Raw genomic sequence first — 27,998 nt, forward strand, 5'->3', positions numbered from 1 at the left:
CCATTAAAAATTCTATATGTTTGAAAGCTGATTCCACATTTCAACCCATTCAAAAGCATCACTCGTTTTTCATCCACCCAATTGTAATTGAAATCTGCCCAGTAGTTTTTATTTCGTGCCGCTGATGGTCACTGATGAAAACCTCTTCTGATGGTGGCAGCCAAGCGCCAAATTATTAATAACATTATATATTAATAGTTTTCCATTTTTTGTAGCTCTAGTTTCACATAAGTTTTAAGCGACTCCGAAATGCTTTCATCTTAATGAATACAAGACGGCACTTTGGACATAGAAATTTATTTTAAAAGTTTATAACAACTTCTGGATAATATTACATGAAAAATAAACAAACAAAAAGAAGAAACAAAAATACACATTTTTAATCGCTACCCCCAGGTTGACAAAATTAAGATTCATAAAAGCAGTTTTGAAAAAAAAATAATAATAATAAAATCACAGGAAAACATTTCTTTGTACCATAAACAGCTCTTGTAGTGTTACACCTGATACATGTACAGACACTCGTGCCTGTGTTTCAACAGGTCCGAGTGCCAAAACGTTGACCAATTTTGGATAAATATTCAAGCCAGCTAAAAATTTCTTTTCAGATTTTGGGAGGCAAAAATGTGCACCAAAACCTCAGGGCCTCTTTTTTTAACAGCAAAGCCCAGCACCTGGAAATGTAAAACAAAAAAAAACACAACAACAACAACAACATTTTCACTTTTTTCTAATCAAGGATCCGAGATTTAATTCAAATACTTTCTTTTTTACCCCCCCAAAAAAACATATCTGCAACATTCCCCAATCATTCGACTACCTAAAAGCAAATCCCCTGTATTTCAGCTCAGCATTTCATAATTCTACACAGCGAATGGTGTCGTTAATATCATACAAGACTGCTATGTTTGAGGGGAAAATGGCTCCATCTGCTCAGTAGTAGCTTTATTTTTCCGCTGAAATGCGTGAACCTTTGTGTTTTTGAGAACAGTGAACAATCATCCCCACAGCCAAATAAAGTTTATATCTTCTTTTTTTGCAAATATATGTTTATTATATATAAAATACTGTTTCATTCATAAAAGCCTTTCTTTTTTTATTTTTTTTACAATATCTGAGTCAATGTGAGCAATGAAGCGAGTGTGTGTGTGAGTGTGTGAGCTCGAGACGTGGTACAGATTCAGGACCTATTAGGCTAAAAAGAGAAGGTGTTTTACACAATATACACATTTAATTACTTACAAAAAACAAAAAGGGAAGCAAAAAGGGCAGGTTAGAAGGCAGGCAGGGTTTATTACTACCAAACGAAATGTTAAACGACAGGAAAATGACGGGGGGTGGGGGTGGGGTGGGGGAGAACGAGCATGTGCTGGCAATAAAAAAAAAGGCAGTCAGTCTCACGAAGCTCATCAGTGCGTCTCTTATCTTGGATGTTCAGAAGTCAAAGTGCCGATTTGGTAGCGGTGGAGACCGTCCACTCCTCATCAATAAGGCCCCAACAAAACTACGAATGGATGTACAGCATCACATGAGGTGTAATGTCGGGGGGGGAGAAAGGAAATGAATGAAATATGCACTTTTCTTTTCACACATCCATCGTTGCACCACTTTTTTTTTTGCTTTCATTTTGAGGTACTTCTTAAGAAACAAATAGTAAGTGTAAGATTTATTGTCATGTTTTTTTTTTTTTAGCTGTGTTGCACAGTAGCACCATAGTTTTTTTTCTTTTTTCTGGAAGACAATGCTCTGTTGAAATTCCACCTTGTCGCCACGACGACCGTCGCTGTAACCGCCCCTCCCCCCCGCCCCACTTGTCCCCTGTCATCCACTCATCTCTTGTCATTGATCAGGCGTCGCCGGGTTTGCCGTGGGATGTTACGTCCTCTTCATGCAGACCACGCAGCGGCTGACGCGCGTCCGGAGGTTACCCGCCTTCAGAGTCTCCGACTGGGGCTTCCTGTAAGAGCCGAGGGTAAAAGTGTTTACAGCTCCCCTTTCTTTATTCCGTTGGCTAATCTCCACAACGCCACGACTAGTTAGTTGTCGGGTCACTGATTCAGGAGCCTCTAATCGCCAGCCCGCCTTGTTGACAAATCGACCCATACCTGAACATCTCACTGGGTTCTACAGTGGCCAGCCAGAAGCTGTAGGAGTTGCCATAATAGTTGCACGTCCCTCGGCCGTGGCACTCTATGAAGGGAGCGCTGCGGAACTCCTCCAGGCAGGAGCCGGGGGAGGCCAGAGCCTGACCGGAGCCCTCGGCACCTGCGCTGGTGTGCTGGGGAGCAGAGGGGGAAACCGGTTAAGCATTGAACAAGGCACACGAGATAGGTGCCAGTGGTTAAACTAGCACGAGGTTTAAGGTTGGGGAAGTTGTTAGTCGTTAAGATTATGATTACGATTGAGTTTAAGAGTCCAGTGTTTGGCATGGTTAGGTGTAGACACCTACCATCATGAAGGAATACCCTATCCATAGAGCTTCCCAATTTGAAGGGCAAGAGGGAATCTGGATAGTCTGACTGTGGACTGCGATCACCATGGCTGGAGCCTCACACACCGCACACCTAGACACAGAAATGCAAAACTAAAGACCCAGTTAAACCTCTTTGCTCGCGTCTAGCGTCTTCTGCAGCCCTACCTGCTGATGAAAGGCTTGATGCCCTCTCCGGTGATGGGAGCCATGGACATGGGCATGGGCTCAGGTGTGGACAGCCAGTAGGAGTAGTCGCTGCGGGAGGCAAAGTTGCAGACGTTGTTGATATTGCAGAACATGAAGGGCATGGTGCTGAACCTGCGCAGACAGCTGCCGGCTGAGCCTGGAGCAGAGGGCAGAGGAGGATCACAGTAAAATAGAGAACTTCCTGGTAGAACTAAGGACTTCACCAATCAAAGGTCCCGCATACCAAGGTCCTGTCCGTGTGCCCGCTCGTTGCCCTGCACGTATAGCAGGGAGTAGCCGTCGTAGATGAGACTGGTTCTATCAGGACAGAAGGGCACATCCTGACCCTGGCTGTGCCGGGTGATCAGGAATCCATGGGCAGCAGATGCCGATCCCGCAATACCAGGAGGACCCTGTGGACCGTCTGAACCAGGGGGACCGGGGTATCCACGCTGACCTGGAGATTAGGGGAAAGACATGGAGTTTCTTTTTCAAGGCACTGACATAAAGATGAGTTGTGATGGTTTCCATGTCTGATTCCTGTCTCACTCACCAGGCTGACCAGCAGGTCCGTTGTCGCCCTTCCTGCCAGATGGGCCGCTAAAGCCAGGAGGACCCTCTGGACCGGGTCCTCCAAGTTCACCAGCCTGACCTGAGAGCGACAAGAGACCTCTTTGTTTAGAAATATAAGAACATTTAACAGACTATACGCTTGTTAGAACTATCATGCATCAGGTCCATTTAAAGACTCGCCCACCTGGAAGCCCATCACGGCCTGTGGAACCAGGTGTTCCCCGGCCGCCAGGCTGGCCCACTGGGCCAGGGGGTCCTCGTTCTCCCTTCACCACAATGGGAGTTGGAGGGACACCATGGTCACCAGGAGGACCTAAAGGTCAACATTTGAGCATTCTAAACAGTTTCAACAATAAAATAAACCTGATGTCATTTTTTTATTTGACAAAAATCCACCAAGAAATACTGACACCGGTGATTTTACGATGGTGCAGCAAATCATATTCCTGTATCCCCCCCCCCCCCCCCCCTCATTCTATCTAGTCCAGGTTCACCCACCAGTTGGTCCGATATCTCCAGGATCACCGGGAAGCCCGTTTCCACCGTGGACGCCTGGGTCTCCTTTGGATCCTGGCAAAAGTACAAACAGAGCTTCAGGCTTTGTTTTCAAGAAGTACATAACATCAAAATGGAATCATTGAATAATAAGGAAGAATGAGAACGCTTCTACGGTATGGCAGACTGACCAGGGAATCCTGGAACGCCAGGCAGACCGATATCGCCCTTAAATCCAGGACCACCAGAAAGACCAGGAGACCCCTGGTAAAAAAAAAAAAGTGTGTTAATCACTTTGACAATCACTAATGTAAAATCACATTTATCTGATTCTACTTTTGACTAAAATGAAACGCATAAGAATGATCTTACAGGGAACCCAGGAACACCAGAATCTCCCTTCTGTCCAGGGAAGCCTGGCTGACCGGGAGCACCAGGAATACCGTTTTCTCCTTTAACGCCGCCGCTTCCCGAGGGCCCACGAACACCCTCTGGGCCAGGCGAACCTTCATAAGCAGACACCAATCATAATTAAAAGCGCACAATGAAAGAAGACGTAACACAAGGTACGTGTTTCATCGCTGCGACAGCTGGGATCAGGTTGGTTTCCGTTTATCAATGCTAAAGCAGGAAAATGTTTGCATTGGGGAGAAGAAAAAAAACTTGGTTGACATCATAGACCATTAAATTTAACGCCAATAAATGAACCAGAACAGTCCAAGCCAATCCATGAAGTGGTCATCATCACATCACAATAGACACAGACGAGCGTCTCAAGTTTTCAACTACTTTTCTATGAGTTCCACGTTTTCATGATACCCAACGTGAAACTGAAGACTTTCATCCCCGACTCGCAGAGAACATTTTAAATATTGCTAGGTAATATTAAGCAATGTTTCTAACCTTACCTTGAGTATTTATGCCACTAATATGCTAACATAGATACTCTGGCATTAAAGTCGGATTAAGTAGCATATCATCGGCATAAATGAAACCACAGAACCAAGAAAATGGACCTTCAGGTTTCTTAAAAATAACTTCACTCAACAAGAGGTGTGAGAAGATATCAATGGACTTGAGTACTCCGTTATTATACGATTCTAAGTATACTACATTGATTTTATAGCCTCTCAGCCTTTTTTTATATTTTATTTATCAGCTGACTGTCCAATTCGACCTGTGGGACAAAGACGTGTTAAATGAGCAGGACATTTAAAATACAGTACACACAAAAATACCCATTTTAAATAAGTGTTTCAAAACCATCAGACCGCTGGAGGCTAACCTGGAAGACCTAGGGTTCCCAGAATTCCCAGGAAAAGTGGAGCCGGGTTGATGGCGCAGGGCAAAAAGAAGAGGAGATTTAGACAGAAGCAAGCATCAGTCAGAAACACAGTCGGAGATATTTTGTCTGTAGCTACGTACTGTATGTAGGAGGTGTTAACAAATTAAAGCTACACTGGACATGCTGACATCAACGCAGCAGCAATCTCAAAATCTGCTCTCGTCTCACTGATTCCAGCTAGATTAGGGATTTGAAATGCAAATAACGCAACCAAAGTATCACCTGAATTTTAAAAAAATAAATGCTAATTTAAAATGAATCCTCATGACAGGATTAAAACCCAAGATTATTGGGTGATATCATTCTAAACATATTTTATACAACACAAAATTCAGTGCAGAATTAGAATAATTACCCAAATGAAAAATTACTTATTCCAGGTGAGTTAGTTATATGGTGGGTTTCTGATCAAAATAACATGCTTATTGATGATGACATTTTCAGGGCGAAACGTTAAAATTGCTTACTTGTTAGAGGTGAATTATTATTATCATCAGAGTGCGTAGACAGGGAAAGCAAAGGACAGCAATTGAGAAGAAGTAGAAAGTCAGAAATTAGACGATGCCGTGATTTCCCAGTTTTCAGGTGAAATTTGTTCCTGTTTCATCATGTAGTGTTGTTAATAAGGAACGTGCAGGAGAAGTCCGGATGCCGTCGATCTGACCTGTGGGACCTGTGGTGGCCGGATGCACGTGTCATCGTATGAAGAGGCGGGGCCACACCACAGTGGGTGGGGCCAAACCACAGGAAACGGGGTTAAAAAGTCAGAGTTTTTGCAATTTTGTCACGTTGATATTTTTTTGCAAGCATAACACAGTGGAGGTTTGTGGTCAGTGACAGACTTTATTCCTGTTTAATTATGTTTTTGTTTTTTTTACAGTGAATTTGAACGTGAATTCTGTTGGATTGTTAATTTGGATGAATTCACGGACACAATGGTGATTTATTGATTCCCAAATGAACATCAAACATTTCCAGACTTAATGATTTGAACTTAATTCCGACGCATCAGGGGGTGACGCGCCACTCTCTCCAGAACTGTGTTAGGCTTGTTCTCAGTGTGTTTGTGTGCCCGTTGTCCATGCACATGACTGATTGGTGGGACAAAACACGAAAGCCAGCCGAGCCAAATGCAATACCCAAAGCTCTCAACTGGACTTGGAGTTGACTGTATATGGGAATACTGGTATGGTTTTTAGAAAACAATCATACACAGAGATGAGACATATTAGCACTAACACTATTATATTAGACAATTGACCATCTTCATGCCTAAAACTATTTTTTAAATCTGTGAGCAAAGTCGTCCAATATGGAGACAAAATTTCCAGCTAAATGTTCTTTTTTGTTGCTTCAGCTTTTTTTTTTTTTTTTTTTATGTTCTCACAATTAGTGACAAATTTGAAGAAGCAAAAAAAACCCTCTGCTCAATTTTCAAGATGCAGTTGAGAGCTTTTTTTTTAGGTTTGCCCGAGTTCGGCTGTTTCATACCAACATTAACATAAAGGGAACGTGACCACAAATATTTGACACACAAGTTCCTGTTATAATGGTGGAGAAGACGAGCATCCACATATAAAACAGAATTCAGAGCTGCAGAGAGAGGGACAGATTATAATCCCCCAACCACCACCATTACGGGATCAGGAGATGAGGGGCAAAGGGGGTGAGGATACGTGAGGACAGATATTGGTGGATAAAATAAAAAAACAAATGAAGAAAAACAAAGTGGCATCAACACATGCTTATATTTGGGAGTCAGAGCCCAGTGACGAACAGTGAAAATGGAGATTTTGTTTCCTGGTGAAAAGAGATTGGGCTTTCGTAACATCCGTGCTCAGTGTTCTTGACAATGACTGGACAGTTGGTGCTCAAACGGTGAAGCAACTCTTAATGCCATTGGTGGAGGCTGGTGCAACAACATCCCATGCAAATCAGTCGACATGGAGATGATAGCGTTCTCATTTAAAATGCAGTTTCTGCCATCTGTTGTCTGGTTTTCGCTGTTTGGGTGAACTCAATTTTGCAATAACCCATCCTCCCCTTAGTGATTTCCTTTCTTCGGCCCACACCTATAATTTTAGCACACATGATCATTTTGCATGCAATCTGCGTTCTCGAAAATGTATATTTTTATTTCCTGCCTTTCAGGAATAAAAAGTTCTAAAAATAAAAAAAAAGTTTTTTTGTCAAACCAAACATTAAATCTCTATTTGTCATATTTTCATGATACATTAGAGGAGTCTGGCTGTGTGGCCCTTTATCCAACTTTGTGATTCAAGGTCCTAAGGATTATTGCTTTAGTACAGTCTGGATAATGTTGCGTCCTTTCCTTTTCCTTCCTTAGACCCCGCCCACTTATTGAACTACGCAATGACTAAATTTAATCAAACATTATGAGAACCAGGCAGCAGTTTATGGCAAATCTATGTGGTTCATTTCTAAATCTAAGTGCTTTACCTGCTCTTCCGGGAGGTCCAGGAGAACCTTGTAGTCCTTTCGGGCCTTGCAAAGCTAGTCCTAGGGGACCAGAAGGGCCAGGGTTACCTGCGGCACCAGGAGCGCCGGGGAAACCAACCTCTCCTTTAGTGCCAGGGAAACCAGAAGAGCCAGATGGGCCAGGAAGACCTGGGTCTCCCTTTGAACCTTAACACATTACAAGAGATCAAGTAGAGATTATTAGATCACTGTAGAGGAAATTATAACTATAACTATAAGATGCAATGGATGAGTGCTTACCTGGCAACCCTGGAAGCCCTGTTGAACCAGGACCGCCGTAACCAGGAAGCCCTGAAGAATAAAAAGCATCAGAAGTAAAATTTAATAATACAAATGTTCTGATTGTAATTTGAGACTGGCATATTGATTTACCTGGCTCTCCTTTTATTCCTGGTGGTCCTGGGATCCCATCACGACCTGCCTGACCTTTCTCTCCTGGCAACCCTGGTGCTCCCGAACGGCCAGATTCTCCTGGTCTGCCAGGGGCTCCTGTGAGACCTGGGTTGCCAGCTCCAGAGTCGAGACCCTTTGGACCAGGGATACCGGGAGACCCTTTTGGGGAAACCACAAGAAAGAGATTGGTAAATGAATATTGCTTTGCTGAGTATTAGCTTAAAGAAAGCACATGAGCATCAGATGTTTGGCGCTCTGACTGCAGAGGCTCTAGCTACGTTAGCATATAGCATGGTATCAATACTGATGGTGTACAGTCCTGATAGACTGTTGTTGACAGGCTACTTTGGTCTAACGCCAGATTTACCTTGGAATCCAGGCAACCCAGGGTCTCCTTTATAGCCTGGTCTTCCTGGTATACCTGGGAGACCAGGTGATCCTCCACTACCTTTCAGCCCTGTGCTTCCTGGGAACCCCGGCTGGCCTGGTTCACCCTTTAAAAAAAAATGGGAATAAGATAAAGTGCAAACCAAACTTTGAATTACCCTGAAATCAGAAATTAAACTGGCTGCGTCGTCTACCTTGAATCCACCAGGTCCAGGTGGCCCAACTCCAGCAGAGCCTGGGTCTCCTTTGGCTCCAGGAAAACCAGGTCCTCCCGGTTGTCCTGGTGCTCCAGGTCTTCCTGACTGACCTGGTAGACCCTTCTGTCCCAATGGCCCTGGGGATGAATTCAAGTTTAGGGTTAGGTTAAGGATAAGGTTTCACCTTATGTCATGCCAGCTGACTAAAAACAACACACTATCTTATCTTGAGGAGTTCTTTATCAATAAAGGATGGCACACGCAGGACTTTAAGAAGGAAGATAGAGTCAGGACCTCAGAAAATGTAAATGTACAATAGAAAATGTGAATTTCAAGAAATATTTCTGAAAAACTAAGATAGGTATGAGGTATACAATGTTTAAACCAACCTGGGAATCCCATTTCTCCCATGCTGCCTTTCCCTCCTGGCCCTCCAGGACCACCCGGACCTCCTGGGATGCCAGGGTCTCCCTTTAGACCTGCAGCAAAATGAACAGAGCATTAGAAATCCATGTCTATGAAAATGTGTATTTATGTATTTGAGTCTTTGTGTGTGTTTTAGTCAACCAATCCATACCTGATGGTCCAGGAAGTCCAGGGCGTCCATCTGATCCTGGCAGTCCGGGGTCACCAGAGAGACCAGGGATGCCTTTCTGTCCTGGAAGACCTGGACCACCTGTAGAACACATACAAGAAAAATAAAATTAGCATTAATGAATTAGTAGTCGTGAAGTAATCCGTGTTTGTTACTTTCTCATGTGATCTTAGAAATACAAGGCCGTGATTCTGATGAGAAAATGAAAAGGTTACCTGGTAGTCCTGGTTCTCCTTTGGTTCCCTTTGTGACCGAAGGTGGCAGGCTGGCCCCTGGAGGTCCCTGGACGCCAGGGTCACCTCTCTCTCCCTTAGCAGCAGGACCGCCAGGTAAACCGTCTCTACCTGGGAATCCAGATTCACCTGGGGGAGGGGGGCATGAGAATCATGCTCCTCTAATATCGCTGTGATGCGCTTCAAAACAGACACCGGTTCGGATGCCAATATTGAGATTCCCTTTCAGATTCATTATGTTTTTATATAGTTTCCAATTGCTCTAAATCTTTGTTTATAAATGATACGATATGATACACACAGATTATGTGCGGAATATATACGTTACAAGTACTGTATGTAAATACCTTTTTGTCCAGGACCACCGGGCCCTCCTGGGCCCCCTGGTCCTCCAGAAGGTCCAGGTTGACCCATGGAACCTATGTCTCCTTTAAGACCTGCAGACACAAGAGAGGAGGGAAAGAATAGAGTCTTGCTCATACAAAAGGAGGCAACAACCAGGAAGTCAGTCTTTATCTTGTCTACATTCACATATATTTTCACCTTGCAATCCAGGCAGTCCATCCCGACCAGGTCCTCCAGGAGGTCCTGGGGTTCCAACTGGTCCTGGGGAACCTGGGAAACCAGGACTTCCTCTTTCTCCAGGCAGACCTGGAATGTCTAGTCCTGGCGGACCAGGGTCTCCCTTTGCACCGTTTGATCCAGGGAATCCTGTAACAGTAACATCAAGATTTCATGGATCGGATGCAGGACATGTATTTGAACTCTCGGTTACAGAGATGAATTTGATTTAAAATGGACACATTGTGTGTTGGGATCGGCACACCATACATGTGCCGATCATCACAATAATAAAACGCTTTACCTGGTGGTCCCAGTGGGCCAGGGGGGCCAACTGGGCCTGGGGGCCCCAATGAGCTGATGGTGGGGGATCCAGGAGGGCCGCGACTGCCAGGTGTACCAGGTGTTCCGGGCTCACCTGGGTAGAGATTTTGGTTGTGATTTTTCATGTCTTCCACACAAAAACACTCTTCACATAAATGCCTGAGAGAACGGCACAACACCTTTAGACCCTGGAGCCCCATCGAATCCATATCGTCCAGGCGTGCCTGGGGTGCCAGGGAAACCAGGATCTCCCTTTACTCCAGGGAACCCTTTGTTTCCGGGTACTCCTGGTAAACCCGAAGGGCCAGGAAGCCCAAAGCCAGGCTCACCCTGTTATGACCAGAAACAAGAAAATAGGTTTGTTGCACCTTTCTTGTACATATTTACAATTATTTAGAGGGCCTTCACTTTGGTATCTAACTAAAGAACAATGGGGCCTACCTTGAGTCCATATAATCCTGGCTGGCCGGGGAGTCCATCTAGTCCTGGCCTTCCTGATCCTCCAGGAGTTCCTGGCTGGCCGGAGATACCTGGGAACCCTGCAGGGAGAGGGAAAAAGAAGAAAAGATTGCAAAATGTTGCTACAACACAGGTTGCTAAGAAAATGTCAACTGCATGAAGAAAAGGCACAAGTTGATGATGTGAAAGGTGGGAAGAGCATCTGGGAATATAACTGATAAGACAGGAAGGATGGGGTATCGTTACCTTTAGTTCCTGGGGGTCCAGGGGATCCAATTCCTGGTTGTCCAGGTTCACCCTTTCCTCCTGGTATACCAGGGAATCCAGGTTGTCCAGGCTGACCTGGGCTACCTGACAACAGAAAAGTTCAATCAATAAAAGACCATTAGTAACCCTACCCTGACCCACGCTTTGGCTATGGGTTATCTGATTTGTGTGTTACCTGGAGAGCCGGGGAGTCCTGATTCACCGTCCTGCCCTCTGGATCCTGGCGAGCCTTTCTCTGCCACTGACAAGCCCGGCTCGCCTTTAGAACCTGATTTGGAGAGAGATGGATTGATTCGGTGAGCCGATAGAAGTCTATCAGCTCATTGTACAACAGTCTAAATTCACGCATATGAAATGAAAGTATGGAATGACACGCTGAGAATTTTATTTTGGGTGTGAAAAGGACTCTTGAACCCTAACCCCAACCCTAACACTACTGTGGAAGGTTGCATTTGACTGAATGCGGATTTACATTCAATGAAAAGTGAAACAAAGAATAACTGACAAAAGCTCTACCGCAAGGCTGAATGTGGAGAAAGACGAGAAGTAGAAAATCTATTTTCTTTATTCAATAATCAATATATAATCCTGATATTGTCTTCTTACCAGGTGCACCCAGTGACCCAGGTCTTCCTGAAACACCTTGAACTCCTTTCTCTCCTGCACTCCCCTGAGGTCCAAAGCCAGGAGGTCCTGGAGGACCCCTGTCTCCTGGAATGCCAGGGACACCTGGCTCACCAGGATTTCCTCGTTCTCCTTTGCCATACAGAGAGCCCTGTTGAACACGTTTGTTTTGAAATGTTTCACAGAGGGAACAAATCATCTAAATGATGAATCGCTGAGTGAAAACCACCTACAGAAGCTCCTTTAAGTCCAGGAGAACCAGGAGTCCCATCACGCCCGGGACGACCCTCCAAGCCGGGTAGACCAGGGGATCCGGGGAAGCCGCTGTCTCCCTTCTCTCCCCTCACACCGCTCACTGTCACGGAATCGCCGGGGTCGCCCTTCTCTCCGTTGAATCCCGGAGCCCCAGGGGGACCAGAGGGACCCTAGGAAATGAAATGAAGAAGACGATGTCGCTAACATTAGATTGGTCAATTTTCATGTTTCCATTTTTAGAATTTCAGTTCAAAGTGTCTCAAGTCAAAGCAATGAATATGTGTTCTAAGATGACAGGCTCTGCTCCAACGGAGTCATTTATGAGATCCAACAGAGCCATACTCACTGGGGGGCCAACAGTACCAGGAGTTCCTGGAAATCCTCGGTCCCCTTTGCCACCTTGTTGCCCAGGGGTTCCTGATAGAGGAGAATAATGTATACTATACGCAGTAATAATTACACAATAAAGTATAAGATAGGCTTACCGGGGTATCCGGGCTGTCCCGGAGCTCCTTGTTGTCCGACAACACCAGTGGTGCTGCCAAAGCAGTTCACACAGGTGTCTCCCTTGTCGCCTGAGACAGCAACAGATAAATATGGTCAGGCTTCTTCATCTTAACATCACTCCCCGACACATATGTTTTATTCGCTTTAGTCGTTTTTCTAGGCTGACTTATACACACAAAGCAGTGATGGGGTGAACGGCAGAATCCCACACCTTTCTGGCCGCTCTCTCCTGGGTAACCGCTCTCTCCCTGCAAACCAGGACGGCCTGGCTCTCCAGCAACACAATTCTGTCCTCCTGAGGAAAACCCTGGTGGTCCTGGAAGACCTGGTGAACCCGTGGAACCAGGAGACCCTGCACGTCCTGGAGCACCTGGCAGGGACAACCCTGGACCGCCCATGTCTCCCTTCTGACCCCTCTCTCCTGGGAAGCCTGGTGCTCCTGGCTGACCACCACCACCAGTAGCTGGAAGTCCCGGTACCCCTGGAGGTCCTGATAAACCTGACGATGACATGACGGCAACGTTCTAATGAAAAAACAATTTAAAGAGAGAGAGAGCAAAAGAGAGAAAGGACATTACCTGCTGGTCCTCTGTCTCCTTTGTATCCAGGAGATCCGGGGTACCCGGGCTCCCCTTTAGGACCGACCGCACTTCCTGTCTGCCTTCCAGTCACCTGGTGGGATGATTAAAAATAAATTCAGAGAAAGGTCCCACTCAACTTAATTAGTGAAAAAAGAAAAAGTGATGTCATTTTTTCAGGTGGAAAATTAAAATTAAAAAATTAAAAAAGAAAATAAATTGAGGTGGGGAAAATAGGTGATTCCACCACCGAGTGGTCATAACATTGTACTGCATTCAGCCTATTTTCTTATCTGTGTCTTTTTTTTTCTGCCTTTTTTGGGGGGCTTTATTAGATCAAGAGTCTAGACTCTGGACTCTAGAGAATGTAACAAGAAATAGATAGAAAAAGTGTGGCAATAAATTAAATTCTCGGTTACCACGTGGGGCGGAAGCTTTCGATTAATTTACCCCCCCCCCCCCCCCCCATTTTTAATCATTATTAATGAAAACGCACAGTGTTGATTATGTTTACTGTTTGTTGAAAAACTTCAAATATTTAATTATGACATATATAAAGTCTTGAAAAGCTAGATGGGGAGAAATGTCTCCTCGGTGTGGCCAAAAAAATGTTGTACATGTACGGTTATTTCTTTGAGGGGAAGGTGCAACTACGACCATCGTTGTATATAAATGTATTGTTCAAGAGCGCCTAGACAATATTAGCATCTTGCATTCAGTTTCCTTGGGTTGGACCGGAATTTGTGAGGGTGATTAGATGATTGGCCGTTTATTGAAAACAAATCCAGTGGAATGCAACCCATAGCGTCAGGAAAGATCTATACTATCATTTGAGTTAAGATGATTTTATTAAATGAAGAAGAAGAAAAAAAGCTTAATACACACCACTCCTGGTGGGCCTGGGAATCCACGATCACCTTTAAGTCCCTACAATGACAGAGACAGGAGAAGGTTATTCAGGATAGAGAATATGGAATCACCATATCAATTCTTGTAAACCGCTTAAAACCAGTTTAATATAGGCCTAGAGAAAACCTACTCTCTCGCCATCCCTGCCCGGAGGACCTGGAAGCCCAGAGTCTCCTTTGTTTCCCTGATAATGAACAAAATACAAAAGTCAGACACATAAATAGGTGCGATTGACAATTTTCCCAACGCACATTTCAAACAGTTGATGTCAAAAACTTACGGGGAAGCCTGGAGAACCGGGGTCACCATCCTTTCCTTGTTTGCCCTGCAGATACATAAAAACATTCATAAGAAAGAGAGCGCTTCCTGGAGAGGGGGGGGAATATTATGTGTGCTGACTACACGAGGTACTTGTATTTAACTATTAAACTGTGTACTGACTCGTTTGCCAGCTTCTCCCACTTCTCCCTTCGCTCCTTTGGCACCACCCGAAGGACCCTACAGTGACAGGAAGACACAGATCAGCACTATGAGAGGTTTAACAGTGAGCCTTGAAAAAGGACTTTGCCTGCAAACACGCTGCGATGCTTACGAGAGATCCTGGAAAGCCCGGATCGCCTCGTGGACCTGGGAGTCCTGGGTCTCCCTGCGGAGGAAACAGGGCTTTGGTTAGCCGATCGGACATCGATTCACGGCTCTAGTTTAGCACCGATGCTCAAAGCTACCGCAGCGTTGCAGCAATACCTTGTCTCCTCTTTGTATCTCCGTCTTAGCCGGTCCCGTCTGTTCTCCGACATGTCCGGGAGGACCTGGAGGTCCCACCAGACCTGGATCGCCCTGATTCACGGACACAGGTATAAAATACAGTGAGGTTTAAAAGGGCGGATAAAGGGGGCCGGTGCCAAGAAAGAGAGACGCCGTGTTACCTTCACTCCTTTGGGTCCCTGGAAGTTCAATCCCATGTTTCCCTGTCGGAGAAACGTTATATATATCGTTAAATGGCCAACAGCAAACGTTGAAGGTCAGAATACTTTGTCAGCTGGATAAGAAAGTGAAGAAGAAGAAAGCAGGTGCGTTCATCTCGTCCTCACGCCTTTAGCGAAAGGACAACAAAATAAGATCGATTTAACATCCGCTGGCTCGTCAAGCGTTTGAGCTCACCTTTGGTCCGGGAAGACCGGGAGTACCTGGGCGACCCTAGAAAATCACCAGGAGGCAGCCATTAGGCGTCAGTTCGTTTCAACAGCGGCAGCTCTTCAGGTGTTTAATTCCTTTACAGCAGCAGCCTTGTTTACCTCATAGCCTCTGGATCCAGGGGGGCCGAGTGGACCATGTGGACCAGGGACCCCGGGGGCGCCCTGTGGGCGAGAGAATGGTGTTTATAATGAAGGCAAAATCATTCTGACCATTTGTCGCTGCATGACAAATGTAATTAGGACAATACTTAATTTCATGTCGATTTTCTGTGATATTTGATTTGGACCATGTTTCTCAACAGCTTTTTTTTTTTGTATGTCATGCAATGACAACAAATCATTTTCAAGGCTCTCCATATGCAATACCATGCCAAATTATCCAGGCATGTGTTTGTAGTATTTCTGCATATAAAGGATCAATTTATGTACATTCATAAATTAACCTTTAAGAAAAGAAAAAACAATTCAGATTTGATGTCTTTGGAAATGTTTGGCACATGGCTATAATTTTAAACAAAAGATTTAAAGTGGGATTTGCACAGCTTTGCCACGAGATCTAAGATGTTTAGAATGTGCAATAACTCACAGGAACGCCCGGTAACCCCGGCAACCCCACGGCTCCGTTCTCTCCAAAACGGTTGGTGGAGATCACGTCGCCGGGCTCTCCCTGAACATCGATGACAGTGAAAGTTGTTCTCTGACTTGCCCCAGAAACAATGACCGAGGCGAAGGTTGTCCCGCCCTAACTGGCGCTGGTTGACTACTCACAAACCTTTTGTCCTGGCAGACCCGGCCGACCCTAGGAAGGAGACAAAACAAACGTTTAAGGAAAACCTTGCGAGAAAAAAACAGTCTGATGACGACTTTGTCTTCATCGCTACAAACTCACCAGCTCTCCTGGCTGTCCACCTGCTGAATTTCCCGGGTAACCCCTCTCACCCTGGGGAAAAAAAGAAGAAGAAGATAAAGAAGAATCATACTGTCATTTGCCCCAAATTATTCTTTTTTAATTTACGTGACAATACCTGCAGAAATGAATGAAAACTAATTGCATAACTTAAAAAAGTCATTTCCTCTGTTACCTTTGTGCCGTTGCAACCTGCCAGTCCTCTTGGTCCTGAAGGTCCATCCTGCCCGGGCAGACCCTGGAAACAGGGAGTTAAAGGGAAGTTGCATCACACATCACACGCCTTAGGGTTCGGCTCAGTGGTGAGAGAGAACAATGAATTATTTGCAGCATCATTTTTGATGATGACAAAACTCACTGGAATTCCTGGAGTTCCTGGAAATCCTGGTAATCCAGAAGGCCCCTGGAATAATAATAATAACACTGATATTGTTGAGTCAGAAACATCAGTGGCACACAAGGTTAGAGAGGGTTTTTTGCTCTCTAATGCTGCTGGACAGAATTTTTGATACTTACTCTTATTCCTTTTGGACCATATGGTCCTCCAGGTCCATCACTGCCCTGGATGGAAAACACACACACACACATCAAGCTGATCAAACCGTTTATACTTTATAACGTCACACTGTCAAAGCTCTAAACAGTTCCCTCGTCTGTACCAGAGATCAACCCTGAACTTGATTCACATTGAACCCAAACTCACCTTCTCTCCCCTGGGTCCGATCGGCCCCTCCGGTCCGGGGAATCCTGGCACTCCGGGCTGCCCGGTGAGACCTGGAAAACCCCGATCTCCCTGCAGACAGTGACTCAGATACATAACTAAAGTTAAATTATTACAGAGGCCTTTTAGCCCTCCATATTACCAATTAATAAACAGAGTATTAACTTTTTAATAAATGTGTTGTAACACATCCTAATGTATAGATGTTTGTATTAAATTGAGGTGGTCGTTTTCTACCTTGAGTCCTTTCACTCCACTGCAATCACATTTGGATCCAACACATCCATGACAAGCCTGAAAAGGACAGATGTGTTAAGTTTTGATGTTTAAATATTGCTGACTTGCAGACCTTAAATATATAAATAAACACCACCGGATCACAATCAAGCCAAAGAAAGCATAACCAATATCCGAAAATATTATAGTGCGCCTGGGCGGCCACTAGGGGGCACTGCGTCTCTACCCCGCTGGAGGCTGCAGGCAGCAAGTTCTTCCCACAGAGGAGGAGTAAAAGGTGTGCCACTTTGTTTGATGATGATGATGAGATGATGAGTTGAGGGGTCAGCGAGGAGCAAATAACAAGCGGACACAAAAATAAAAAACGCTTTTATCTGGGATTTATCTCGACAAATCCTCCGATTTTCTCAACAGAGGGGTGAGAACGCTGCGGAGTGGAAGGGAAGAAGGGAGGGATGGGACCGGGAGTGCCGGGAGTGCCGGGCTGCCGATTAACTTTTCCCATGCTTGTTGACACGGCGGATGCCAGACGGGCATCGATTGCACGCATGCCAGGCGGTCAGGTTGTGAGAAAGATGGCGAGGTCAGGGCCGGTCAGCGTTCTCCTGTGTCCGGTGAACCTTATTATGAGTCTGAATCAGCCACAGCCTTGAAGCCATCAACCCAGAGTGGAGTATAGACTCATTTCTGATTAAGCAATCGGTGTGTGGATTTCTGCACTCCCTGAAGGCCTCCTTGTAACCCCTTCTGACATCACGTTGCACTTTCATTGACCAGAGGCCCAATCAGACCGCAGGGATGACTGTAATGTCAGTGTAGAGTCACGGTGACATCACTAGTGCGGTTGAAGTGTGGTCTGTATGTGGCTGCTCCCGTCGTCCTGCGAGACTTGAGCAAGGCACTATTTACAGTCAGAGTTGTGAGCTTACAAAGAATACCACATGTTGGCCATAGACACACAAAAGGAGTGCAAACTGGAGAATTACGTGTGTGTGTGTGTGTGTGTGTGTGTGTATGTGTGTGTGTTTTTACAAGCTCTGAAGCTTCAGATTAGCCTCTGGTCTGCTTCAGCTCAATGCAGTCTACGCTCCCACGCCCAGGTCTCTCTCTCTCTCTCTCTCTCTCTCTCTCTCCTTCACCCATCTGTTTCCCAATCACTCACATAGTTAATATCTTTTACTATTAGTTTATGGTGCTTTTTCTTCATTTAGTTCCCAAACCCCCCCTTAAAACTCTCTTCTCTTCCCATTTTCTTTCCTCGGGTTTTTGATTAATCCATGGATTAAAAAACGCCCCCCCCCCCCCCCCCCCCCAAAAAAAACTTCCTGGTTTATCCCGACGAAGCCGTGAAGAGTTGGGTCATTTGTTGTGAACCTGGATTTTATATTGACACACTTCGCCCCAAATCTGGAGCAACTTGTGCAGAAGGTGTTATTACATTGTATGTGCTGTAAACTGCGATGGTTCATTGAGGTGTATTTACTGCTAACATGGCGGTGCAGAGCTGAAATGAGCTGAGTGCGGTTTAAAAACCTCTCTCCGTCTCGGCGCTGCTCGGGCCCTCTTTTTATCCACAGCACTGCCGGGGCATGTAATCCACTTAGAAAGGTCACTGAGCTGCAGATATTTTCTCCGCTCTCTCCTTCTCTGTCGCTGTTTTCACTTTCTTTATCTTTTCCCTCACTCTCCTCACCTCCGTCCCCCCCCTTTTCCATCACATCAAGTGTCCTGAGGACAACGACCTGCTCACGAATCCGCTAAACATCAAAGGAGGTCGAGATAGGACAAGGTAATTAATCCAAGTCCCAACACGCTGTATTGAATATCAAATGCGACTACTTTTTTTTAAATACAAATTGCTTTAAAAGGTGAAAAGGAACTAAAGGCTGAGCGTGAGTGAGGTGAAGAGGAGGAGGAGGAGGAGCGAGCAGAAGACAGCACCTGGGGATTAGACTGGCGAGACTGGAATTCCCCTGCTCATCACAGACTGATGATTAGACACCTACACCCCCCCGCCCGTGGAAAACACACAGTAAGATACACATGTGCATACTGTGAATCGGCAAATACTCGTTCAGCACACACAACTGCAACTACAGAAGTACTACGAGTACATTTCTGGGTTTTTGAGCATCATTAATACACAATGTCACCCTGTGACCTCTAACTGACAGATGCACCAGGAATTTCTGCGCCTCCTCCAAACATAGTTCATAAAATTAATTTATTTTATTTTTTTGTTTAATTGCGGATAATTCAAACACCACCTTTTTCTTTTACGTGATTTTTTTTTAGTGACCCAGATTTTTTTTCCTGAATCCTATTATGTTTTTCTTACTAATTAGTAACTCAACCAATCACTGATGTGATTATTATTAGTTTATTGTCCCATTATCCAGATCCTCTCCTAAATGTAATGATTTATGTCTCTTCCTTCAGCTCAGTTTTATGCTAATCTGTTCTTTTTAAACAAAAAATTATTGACAAAAATGTTCAGTATTGAATTTAACAGATTAGTTTTTGGTTGATTTTGCGTCCAACTTCAGTTGTTGAGGAGAAATCTGCAGCGCTGATTGGTTGTCAGCCTCCAGAGGAAACTTTCACTCAGCAGAGAGGCGAGTCGATAGTGAGATTTTTTCGGGTTCACTGCTCCTTTAATCCCTCTTTGTTCTCCGTAGAACAGATCACTTTGCTCCTGTTGGGTTTTAGGGATGCAAACAGTTGCAGAACATCACTAACATGCATCTGTATCAACACGCACTCATCTCGCGCTGAACCGCACATGAAACATTCACGCATGGGGTTTCCTGCTTGTCCTCAATGACTGGGCAAAGGAAGCTGCTGGCTTCACATCTTTCCTTCTCACTTTGCAGGGGAGAGTTTGGTTTCCTTGAATCTTGACCTTACATATGGGGCTTTACCCAAACAGGTCCTGAGACCGAGAGGCAAACACACACACACTATCTGCATCTGTGTGGGAAACGAATCAAGGGCGAGAACGCCGGACCCGACGCGAGGGTTTCCCCCCCCACGTGATCTGTGTTTGCTAATCCAGATTTTAAGCGGTTCGTCTGCATCATTTCTCCGAGACACTTAGGGAACCTGCTTCTCCGTTAAAATCTGCGAGATTCAGAGCGAGGCTGACATTTAAAGCCATATTCAGAGCATTTGCACCTTTAGTTTCCGTATTATTGAACATTTTTGGGGACATTTTGCCTTGCAACAAAAATATTTTTAAGTTAGTCCATGAAAGAAATGTCATTTAATTCATAAAGCTAATCAGTTAAAAGTCATAATTCTTACAAATGGTGCATTTCACAGGTTTGAAAACCAATCAATCTGTGCCAAACATGCAAACAACTAAGGAATCCTCTAACTGGGGGGGGGGGGGGGGGGGGGTTGAATTCCTTCCCTTGGGACATGACAACCCAACCTCATCCAGCCCTACCCTGCATTGCACAGGTTTACACACGCCCGCCCAGCTCTCTCTGCAACACTCCACGTACACCACCGCTTGTCATGCAGCAACGTAGCTACGGGTAACAATTAATTCGGGGGGGGGGGGGAAGGAGTGGCAGGTTGCTGGTTGAATACCTGGATATGTGCAGCCTGGGGATGGACTGAGACAATGCGGTAGAAAAACATTAGCGAGAGAAAGGGTGACGACTGAAATATGCCGAAAAATTGACTGCATCCGTATATCTAAGTCACCTGGGGACAAAATAAAAATGACTGTTTGCCGTTAAACATAAAGATATTTAGACTTCTACACAAACGTTCAAGCAAACGGCAATCTATGAAGTGTTTCCGTAAACTGAGCATCACGGCATGCGGCTGAAGATGCATTTGCTCTTTCGCTATAGCCTCAATATTTACCCAGAAGGCACTGCTGTAGACCAAACAAGATAGCAGTGGACATCCTGATAGCGCCTCCGTGAACACCGGGAGGGAAACGCCGGAGATGCAAGGTGGGATTACTAGCGTTTATATTTGGAGTCTGAGAGAAGTGAGTGCAAAAGGTTACGACAAAAACAAATATTTTCACCTGAGGGATGTTTCTTTTTATTGAATGTCAGATTTTTCAACACAAGCTGTAGGAACTCGCTGAACAATCCCTGTTCAGACGCATCCCAAACGTCAATGGGGTTCAATTCAGAGCTCTGTGCAGGCCTGTCAGCCAAAGTCAGGTAATATTTTTAATATTACCTGACTTTGTGTAAAGAAGATATGCCGTGTTGAAACAGGAATGGGCATTCACAGGACTATTCACACGTTGGGTTACGTTTTAAAGCCTCTACTATAGCATCCCAAGGGCAATCGAGGTCAGCAGGTGCGTCCACACACTTGTGGCCACGCCACGGCGTATTTGTGTCGTCTGCCTCTCCACCTTCACCACAGGAAGGTGACTAACAAGAGGAGGAAACAAACAGGAAGTACTGACGACGAGCATCCCAGTCACAATAAAGAAGACTTCAGGCTAAACATGATTTATGTAATGTAGGAACAAGCTAAGAATTTAAGACAACATCAGGTCAGTTTTCTTCTTTTGCTACACCAGTACATGACTTAACATGCCGAATTTAGGAATTCAAATGGAACCGCCGCGTTTCAAGGGTGTGTGTGGTTTGAGTCGTGTCCTCAAAACTAAACATGATCTCAACACGTCCCGAGCGTCTGCTGGGATCCTGTGAAGAGGCAGGTACCAGCAGGATCCTGCCCTGAGAAAACACCTCTGCAGCTCAGCTCAGCGCCTCTCCCTAAAAGCATCTCTGAAAAGTCATTCCCGGTTGAAAGGAGGGCAAAAAAAAACATCGGATAAACAACCAAGTACGGACTCAGGCGATTGCTCTATGCTGCTGAACTTGATCCTTCGCCCGCCCGCTACAGGCTTAGCTGCATGCCAGCCGCCTCACTGACCAGGGATGAACTAAAACCAGACTTGCACCTGAAACTCGTAAAGGCGGCGTAAAGATCAGCGGTCGCCGGGTTTGTGAAAATGAAGCTAAATTTGGAGGGCGGCCTTGAAAGACAACTGCAAATGATATCTGCTGAGTCACAGTTTCCAGCGGCTGATTAATTCTTCCCGGACGGCGCTATTTGGATCAAGTTTGGGAACACTTTGGGCATCAACATCTCGCCACATCCGCCTCTGCTCCTGAGAAAACTCCAGGAGTGTTCTTGTCCGTAAAAAATACGCACTCCTGTCGAAAGGTGTGGACGAGGGGGGGCCGAAATATTTTCATATCTCACCCTTAAATTAAATATGAAGGCATCTGGACAAGCGTATAAAAGGCAGCGCAAGCAACTCTGTACTCCAAAATATGTAAAGATGGACTGTTTCACGACGTTTGGCCACTGCTTATCCCGTGGGGGGGGGGGGGGGGAGCGGGGTCTTGTTTCCTCTGCTGTAGAATGATGAAAGAAACAGGTGCCCAAAAATGATAGAGAGAGCACTAGAAATAGTGAGGGGAGTCAGAGGGAGAGAGATAAACAGAGAAGACGAGAGAACCAGGTGCCCTCCTACATCACCTATAAGGACTCTTCAGTGTGTGTGTGTGTGTGTGAGTGTGTGTGTGCATGTGTATGTGTGTGTGTGTGGGTGTGGGTGTGTGTGTGCGCGAGTGACCCAGTCAAAACAGCTTTCCGCTCCACTGAAAGCAGCTCCAAGGACTCCCTCCGTCTGTGGGCGCCCACACACTACATGTTTAGCACACGGAGATGCGATCGAGCTCCTGTCACGCCGGCGTGTTGCGTGTTATCGCCGCCCAGTGACATGATCGGACCCTTTCAGGCAAAAACCCCGGGCTCGTGGCGCGGCTCGTTTGAGATGAGCAGACTGGCGTGAAAGACGGAGGCCCGAGCGTCATCAGATGCCAATCGACTGTCCCGTTTCAGCGACGGGACTCACATTAGCTGTCACGCTTGCGTTTTTTGTCGAAGCGGCTGAAGTATCAGAAACCAACTTGAGAGAGAGAGAGAGAGAGAGAAAGAGAGAGAGCCTGGGAACAGACAGTAACGTAAAAGTGTTGAATGATGTAAAGAACTTAGTTTCCCCCCCCCCCAGATTCCGTTCACAAATAGTACGGTAAGTAAAGAAGGAAGCATCAAGTAGACCAAGTTCCGCCTGATCAAAACTCCTCTCATCCCCCTCCTCATCCGACTGGAAAACAATAACCGCTCCCATTCAGAGGAGAATCCTGACATCCTTTGGATTGACTCCCTCTATCCCAGTGACATCATTTTTCACTGAACACGCGTGATGCAAAGCTCGCTCTGGAGCCTGAACCGCTTCCGCCAGCGCTCGATTTCTTCCTGTTATTACCTGGGGAAAAACGGCCCCAGATCAACAGTATCGGATGTTCAACGTGCTCAACGCAGGAGCCCAAGCGAGGTTAATCAAGGCAAAATCCTTATCCAAAAAGAAAATGTAAGGTAAGGCAAGAGCGAGGCAAGGACGTCAGGCGAGGACGGCGACAGGCTGTTTGTTCCTGACTACGAAAAAAGCAGAAATTAGAATCTGCTGCACAACAAAAAAAAAAGGCTTTCACACATCGCAACACAGGTTAAAAAGATTTGGATTAAAGCCCCGAATCAAGCAGTGAAGGATGGAGTAAATAAAGAGGTATCTAAACAAACTCAGTCTGTTTACCCTCCTCTTCACACTGAAGAGGGCTGGAGGCAGAATGGGGTGATAATGAGCTTTGAGTGTGGGTGCCAGGAATATCGCATGACGGGGGGGGGGATTACATCCTGAGTGGAAGTGGAAACTGTGCAGAATGATGTGGATTAAAACACTGAAAAAAGAAAATATAAAATGGCATATTCTGCTGCTTTAGCTTGTACTCCGTTAGTACTGCTCTCTTAAGGTGGAAATGAATGAATGAGAGGGTAAATAAACAGGAGGGGCAGGGTAAATGCTGGATGGGGGGGGGGGGGGGGGTAATTAGCTGTCTAAACATTTGGTGTTAGCTCCCATAGATGTTTGTCCGCCTGTTAATCTGAATGGCATCTTCAGCTCATTGACACCGGTGTGCGACTTCTACCAGGAAACACACACACACATGTACTGGTACTGTATATATGTACACACAAAGTACAGATACCACCGGTCCAGCGTGCAACTCGCTGAGAGAGAGAAAGAGGGATGAGGGCGAACAAGGGGAGGGAAGGGAGGGAGGGGGTACTATACTGATACTGGGGAGTATTTTGTATTCTCAGTGGTTTCTCTTGATTTTTCTGTCTCAACTTGTCCAAACAATGTCCTAAAACCTGAAGCAGCTTTGCCAGGATACAGCCTTAAAAACATTTTTTAGAATTTACAACCAGTCACTCCACAACTAGAGCAAGTCAAACAATAGTCTATTCAGTTTTTATTTCAAATAAAGGACAGTAAATCTCTTGAAACAACCTGCTCGTGGGAACGTTCACTGGAAGCTGAATGGAAAATCAAGGGGCTTGGGTTCATTTCCCCCCCAAGTTTAACCTGCGAGGCAACCGTGTTCTCTACAGCGCTGCTACCAAGCTCCATAAATCAAGCAGGGCAGTAACTAACATTTATTTACATCACTGATTACATTTCACAATTATTTTCTCAAGACTAAGCCATCGAAAAGCCAAAGAACATTATGAAAACCACCATCTCCACAACTATGCAGCAGACAGTTCCCTGCACCAACCTCCACCTGAGACGTTGGGGGGAACTTCCGAGGCTGTGGGTAGTCAGGCGTGTGCGTGAGTGTGTGTGTGTGTGTGTGTGTGTGTGTGTGTACAGGAAAGCACACATCCAATTAAGAGTGTGTTTGTGATTTGCGTGGCATGACGGGTTCAAAGGAAGCCAGGTATATACATTACAGGTAAACTCCCTCACCTGGCTGGATGTAGATTCATATCTGGGCCCGGATTAACGCTGCACACACACACACACACACACACACACGCTTCAAACTGAAGCATGAGAAGATAGAAGCATGTGTGAACAACATTTAAACTTATTCTGACTTCATTTGCAGATTTTATTTACTTTACTTTACTTTTATTTTATTGTAAGGCGTTGTACTTGAAGAGTGGTAAAAAAAAAAAAAATGAGCGTGGATAAATGTGAGCTGAATTCCAGAAGACATAAATTCATGCACACATTTTCCCACTAGAGGGCCTCGGTGAGCAGGTGCGGGGACAGCAAAACACGTTTTGTCCTGGGAATGAAGGGAATCTGTGTGTGTGTGTGTGTGTGCGGGAGAGAGAGCGAGAGTAACAACTACACCTTAATCACATCTCCAAAGCTCCATTTACTAGCATTTATATAATGAAGGTCATGATGTGTGAATCAAACCTCCTCGGTGGAACAAACTTCTCTTTCCAGTTGACATGTGATGCTTTTTTTTTTTTTTTTTGCTTTTCTGTTTTTCTCTATTCATCTTCTTCACCCTGTATATGCTTCACAACTCATCTTTTTCCTCCTCTACCTCTCCGGGATGGTCCGTTTGATGATTGTGTGAAATCAGGTCACAAATGTGCTGATGGGAAATTCAGGCGTTCAGTCTCCGGGGCAAGATCCCGAAACTCATATCGCCTTAATACCTCTGCAAAGCATCCTGACCCAGCCTTAACTTCAATCACTTTATGACATGTTAAAAGCTTTAAAAAGGAACATCTTGCTCTTTTAAGTAAAAGGAGAAACGGGCGATGCAAACTTATTCAAGGAAGAAGAAAAAGCTGGTTGGACACGCCCCGGCGTGTGGGCGGGGACCTTGTGCAACTGCAACCGACCCTTATGATTTTTTTTAATCATATGCGAATATTCATGATATGCAAACGCTGGAATATTTCATGAGCAGCAAAAAAAAAAAAAAAAAAAAGTGACTCTTCTCCTGTTTGATGATGCTTCATGCAGGGATGTCAGGGAAGTGAGTGCAGCTGCGATTATTCAAGCAAATGCAGGGCGAAGATGCGCAGAAACACACAAGCGCGTCGCTTCTGGATGTCTGATCGCGACGCATCTGCAGATGCAGAGACTTATATTATAAAGACACCGAAGCCACGTTACTAGACGCAAAGATCTACTCCTGCAGGCGTCAGATGAAGATTCATTTTGCTATACATGGATAAAATACACCTGCTGGATCACATTTAGTCTGTTGTAAGCGAACCAAATAACCGACACATGACAGAGCAGGAATGCTGCATTTAACATAACATTCACCCCCCCCCCCCCCCCCCCCCAAAAAAAAGAAGACATGCTGGCTCTGCAGAAGCGTAAAAAGCACAGAGACGCTCCTTAAAGCAGCTCCACGAAGTTAAAAAGTGCAGCCCTGAGCTGTGGAAGTGGGCAGTTGTTATTTCTGCAACAAAAAATAAAATGTGATGCTATTATTATTATTATTATTATTTGTGAGAGCAGATGAAAGCACTTGTTAAAAGTCAGTCGCTCTATTTATAAACCTCCGTTCGGCTCTGCTGGGCGTCCCGGCCGGCGCCGGCTCAGAGATCTGCGGGTTGTTCGATAAAAAAAAAAAAAAAAAAAAAATCAGTGCAAACGGGACAAGTGGAAAGGAAACGCACTTCACTTACCGCGGAGTCAGATGGCTGCACCGCGACCCACAGCGCGAAGAAGAGAAGCGGGACGGCGCGCCGGCGCATGAGGCGCAAGTCTCTCCCCATCTTCAGGGAATAAAAACGAGGATCCCGCGTTACGCTCACAAACTACGGCTACCTAACTCCCTGCGTCACATCCCCGTCCCCCCCCCCGTCCCCCCACCGCGCCGACCACACGTCCAGTGAAATACAAATAAGCGGAAAACCCTTTTTTTTTTTTTCCCGTCCTCGGCGTGTTGGTCCGTTGCGCTTTCAGAGGATCCCCAGCGGTCCTGGTCTCTGGCACCGAGCGCCTCTGCAGTCCCCGACACTAACCTTTTCCCTCTCCTCGACTTGCAAAACCTGCCCAGCCGGATCTACTTCCCGCACCCAGGGCGCACTGATATCAGCCCCAGAGAATTCATGTTGGAGAATAAAGATTATGGGATGCCTTGCAATTGTAAAGGTTAGTCCAGAAAAGGCAGAGGGAGGGGGGGGGGGGGGGGGTGCGTAATGTGGGTAGTCTGACAGACAACAGCTGCTGTTTCTGATGTTGTAAATAGTCCGTCCCAGCAATTTTAAATGAATCTGGGAGTGCGTGCGGAAGGATATGGTGCCTTTCTCCTGCGTGACTATACCAGATCTATCCATCGCCTGAGGCTGCACAAAAGCAAAAATACACTAAATCGTTATTTGACATGCTCTATACGCCCAGGCAAGATGCATTCCTGGCAGATTATTAAAAGGCAGATACTCATTATTTGACTTGTGACAGAGGCAAGCTGGACAGAAATCAATAAAATATAAAATGCACCGCATGTTCACCTTTTCAAGTGTGAAGGTTATTAGATCAACTGGGAAGGTCACTTGCTGCTACTCTAAAGAAATAAACTGTTTTTATATCGTGTTTATGTCGTTTGGTTGCACTAAAGAAAGTTTTAATCGGTTTTATAGAGGCGGGCGTTCACATCCAATTGTGAACTTGTTTGTTGTGATGATCCGGTTTTGGGGATTTGCTCGGGATGTAGTTAAGATGACTAAAATGATCATTCCATGCAGTGATCAATGCCTTGGGAGTCCTATGCAGATGTGCCAAAACATCAGAGGTCCTCTGTAGTGTCCCTGTGGTGCACCACAACTAAAGTACAACTGCAAAACAAAGAGAAAATGAGGCCTCTATTGATGTCATTTGCCGATAGGAACACGATTGTGCTCTAAACAGAGACTTTTATCAGAATATAAATTAACATGTTGTGACCGAGAGAGCTTGAAGGCTTCCTCCGGTTCAAGAACTAAAATAGAACATTCAAGAGCTAAAAGTGGAAGACGGCAACGTGAGTAACCCGGTGTCTGCGTCATGGTTTAAAGCAGAGATCAGAGCAGATGTCCAGATAAAGGCTTTTTTAATGCATCTTAAAATGGATATAAGAACACACAAAATTATGAGTTTTTAAACACATCTTATCTGGCAGATTAAATCAAGGCGCCTGATTTGAACCAAGTCTGT

The 27,998-nt window shown here is 45.4% G+C and overlaps 1 protein-coding gene across 1 annotated transcript; it reads right to left on the minus strand.

The window, feature by feature from the left end:
- Nucleotides 1-287: 287 nt before the first annotated feature.
- Nucleotides 288-26,578, minus strand: col4a5 (collagen, type IV, alpha 5 (Alport syndrome)). Its single transcript, XM_068756031.1, has 49 exons — nucleotides 26,489-26,578; nucleotides 16,922-16,978; nucleotides 16,667-16,756; nucleotides 16,480-16,524; nucleotides 16,322-16,366; nucleotides 16,139-16,201; nucleotides 15,946-15,996; nucleotides 15,829-15,855; nucleotides 15,643-15,723; nucleotides 15,156-15,218; nucleotides 15,022-15,057; nucleotides 14,787-14,828; nucleotides 14,605-14,697; nucleotides 14,453-14,506; nucleotides 14,302-14,358; nucleotides 14,141-14,185; nucleotides 13,991-14,044; nucleotides 13,837-13,878; nucleotides 12,952-13,045; nucleotides 12,585-12,872; nucleotides 12,352-12,441; nucleotides 12,213-12,283; nucleotides 11,845-12,036; nucleotides 11,594-11,762; nucleotides 11,163-11,255; nucleotides 10,967-11,071; nucleotides 10,703-10,800; nucleotides 10,441-10,591; nucleotides 10,242-10,355; nucleotides 9,920-10,087; nucleotides 9,724-9,813; nucleotides 9,359-9,505; nucleotides 9,126-9,224; nucleotides 8,938-9,027; nucleotides 8,546-8,685; nucleotides 8,332-8,458; nucleotides 7,944-8,123; nucleotides 7,812-7,862; nucleotides 7,533-7,718; nucleotides 4,100-4,233; nucleotides 3,919-3,991; nucleotides 3,731-3,802; nucleotides 3,417-3,545; nucleotides 3,213-3,311; nucleotides 2,904-3,116; nucleotides 2,639-2,816; nucleotides 2,450-2,564; nucleotides 2,106-2,278; nucleotides 288-1,957 (listed from the first exon to the last, which is right to left on the minus strand). Exons 1-49 carry the CDS (start codon nucleotides 26,576-26,578, stop codon nucleotides 1,876-1,878), a joined length of 5,046 nt encoding a protein of 1,681 aa, XP_068612132.1. The 3' UTR covers nucleotides 288-1,875.
- Nucleotides 26,579-27,998: the final 1,420 nt, after the last annotated feature.

Source organism: Brachionichthys hirsutus, chromosome 23, assembly GCF_040956055.1.
Source record: "Brachionichthys hirsutus isolate HB-005 chromosome 23, CSIRO-AGI_Bhir_v1, whole genome shotgun sequence".
In the NCBI taxonomy this organism is placed as follows: domain Eukaryota; kingdom Metazoa; phylum Chordata; class Actinopteri; order Lophiiformes; family Brachionichthyidae; genus Brachionichthys; species Brachionichthys hirsutus.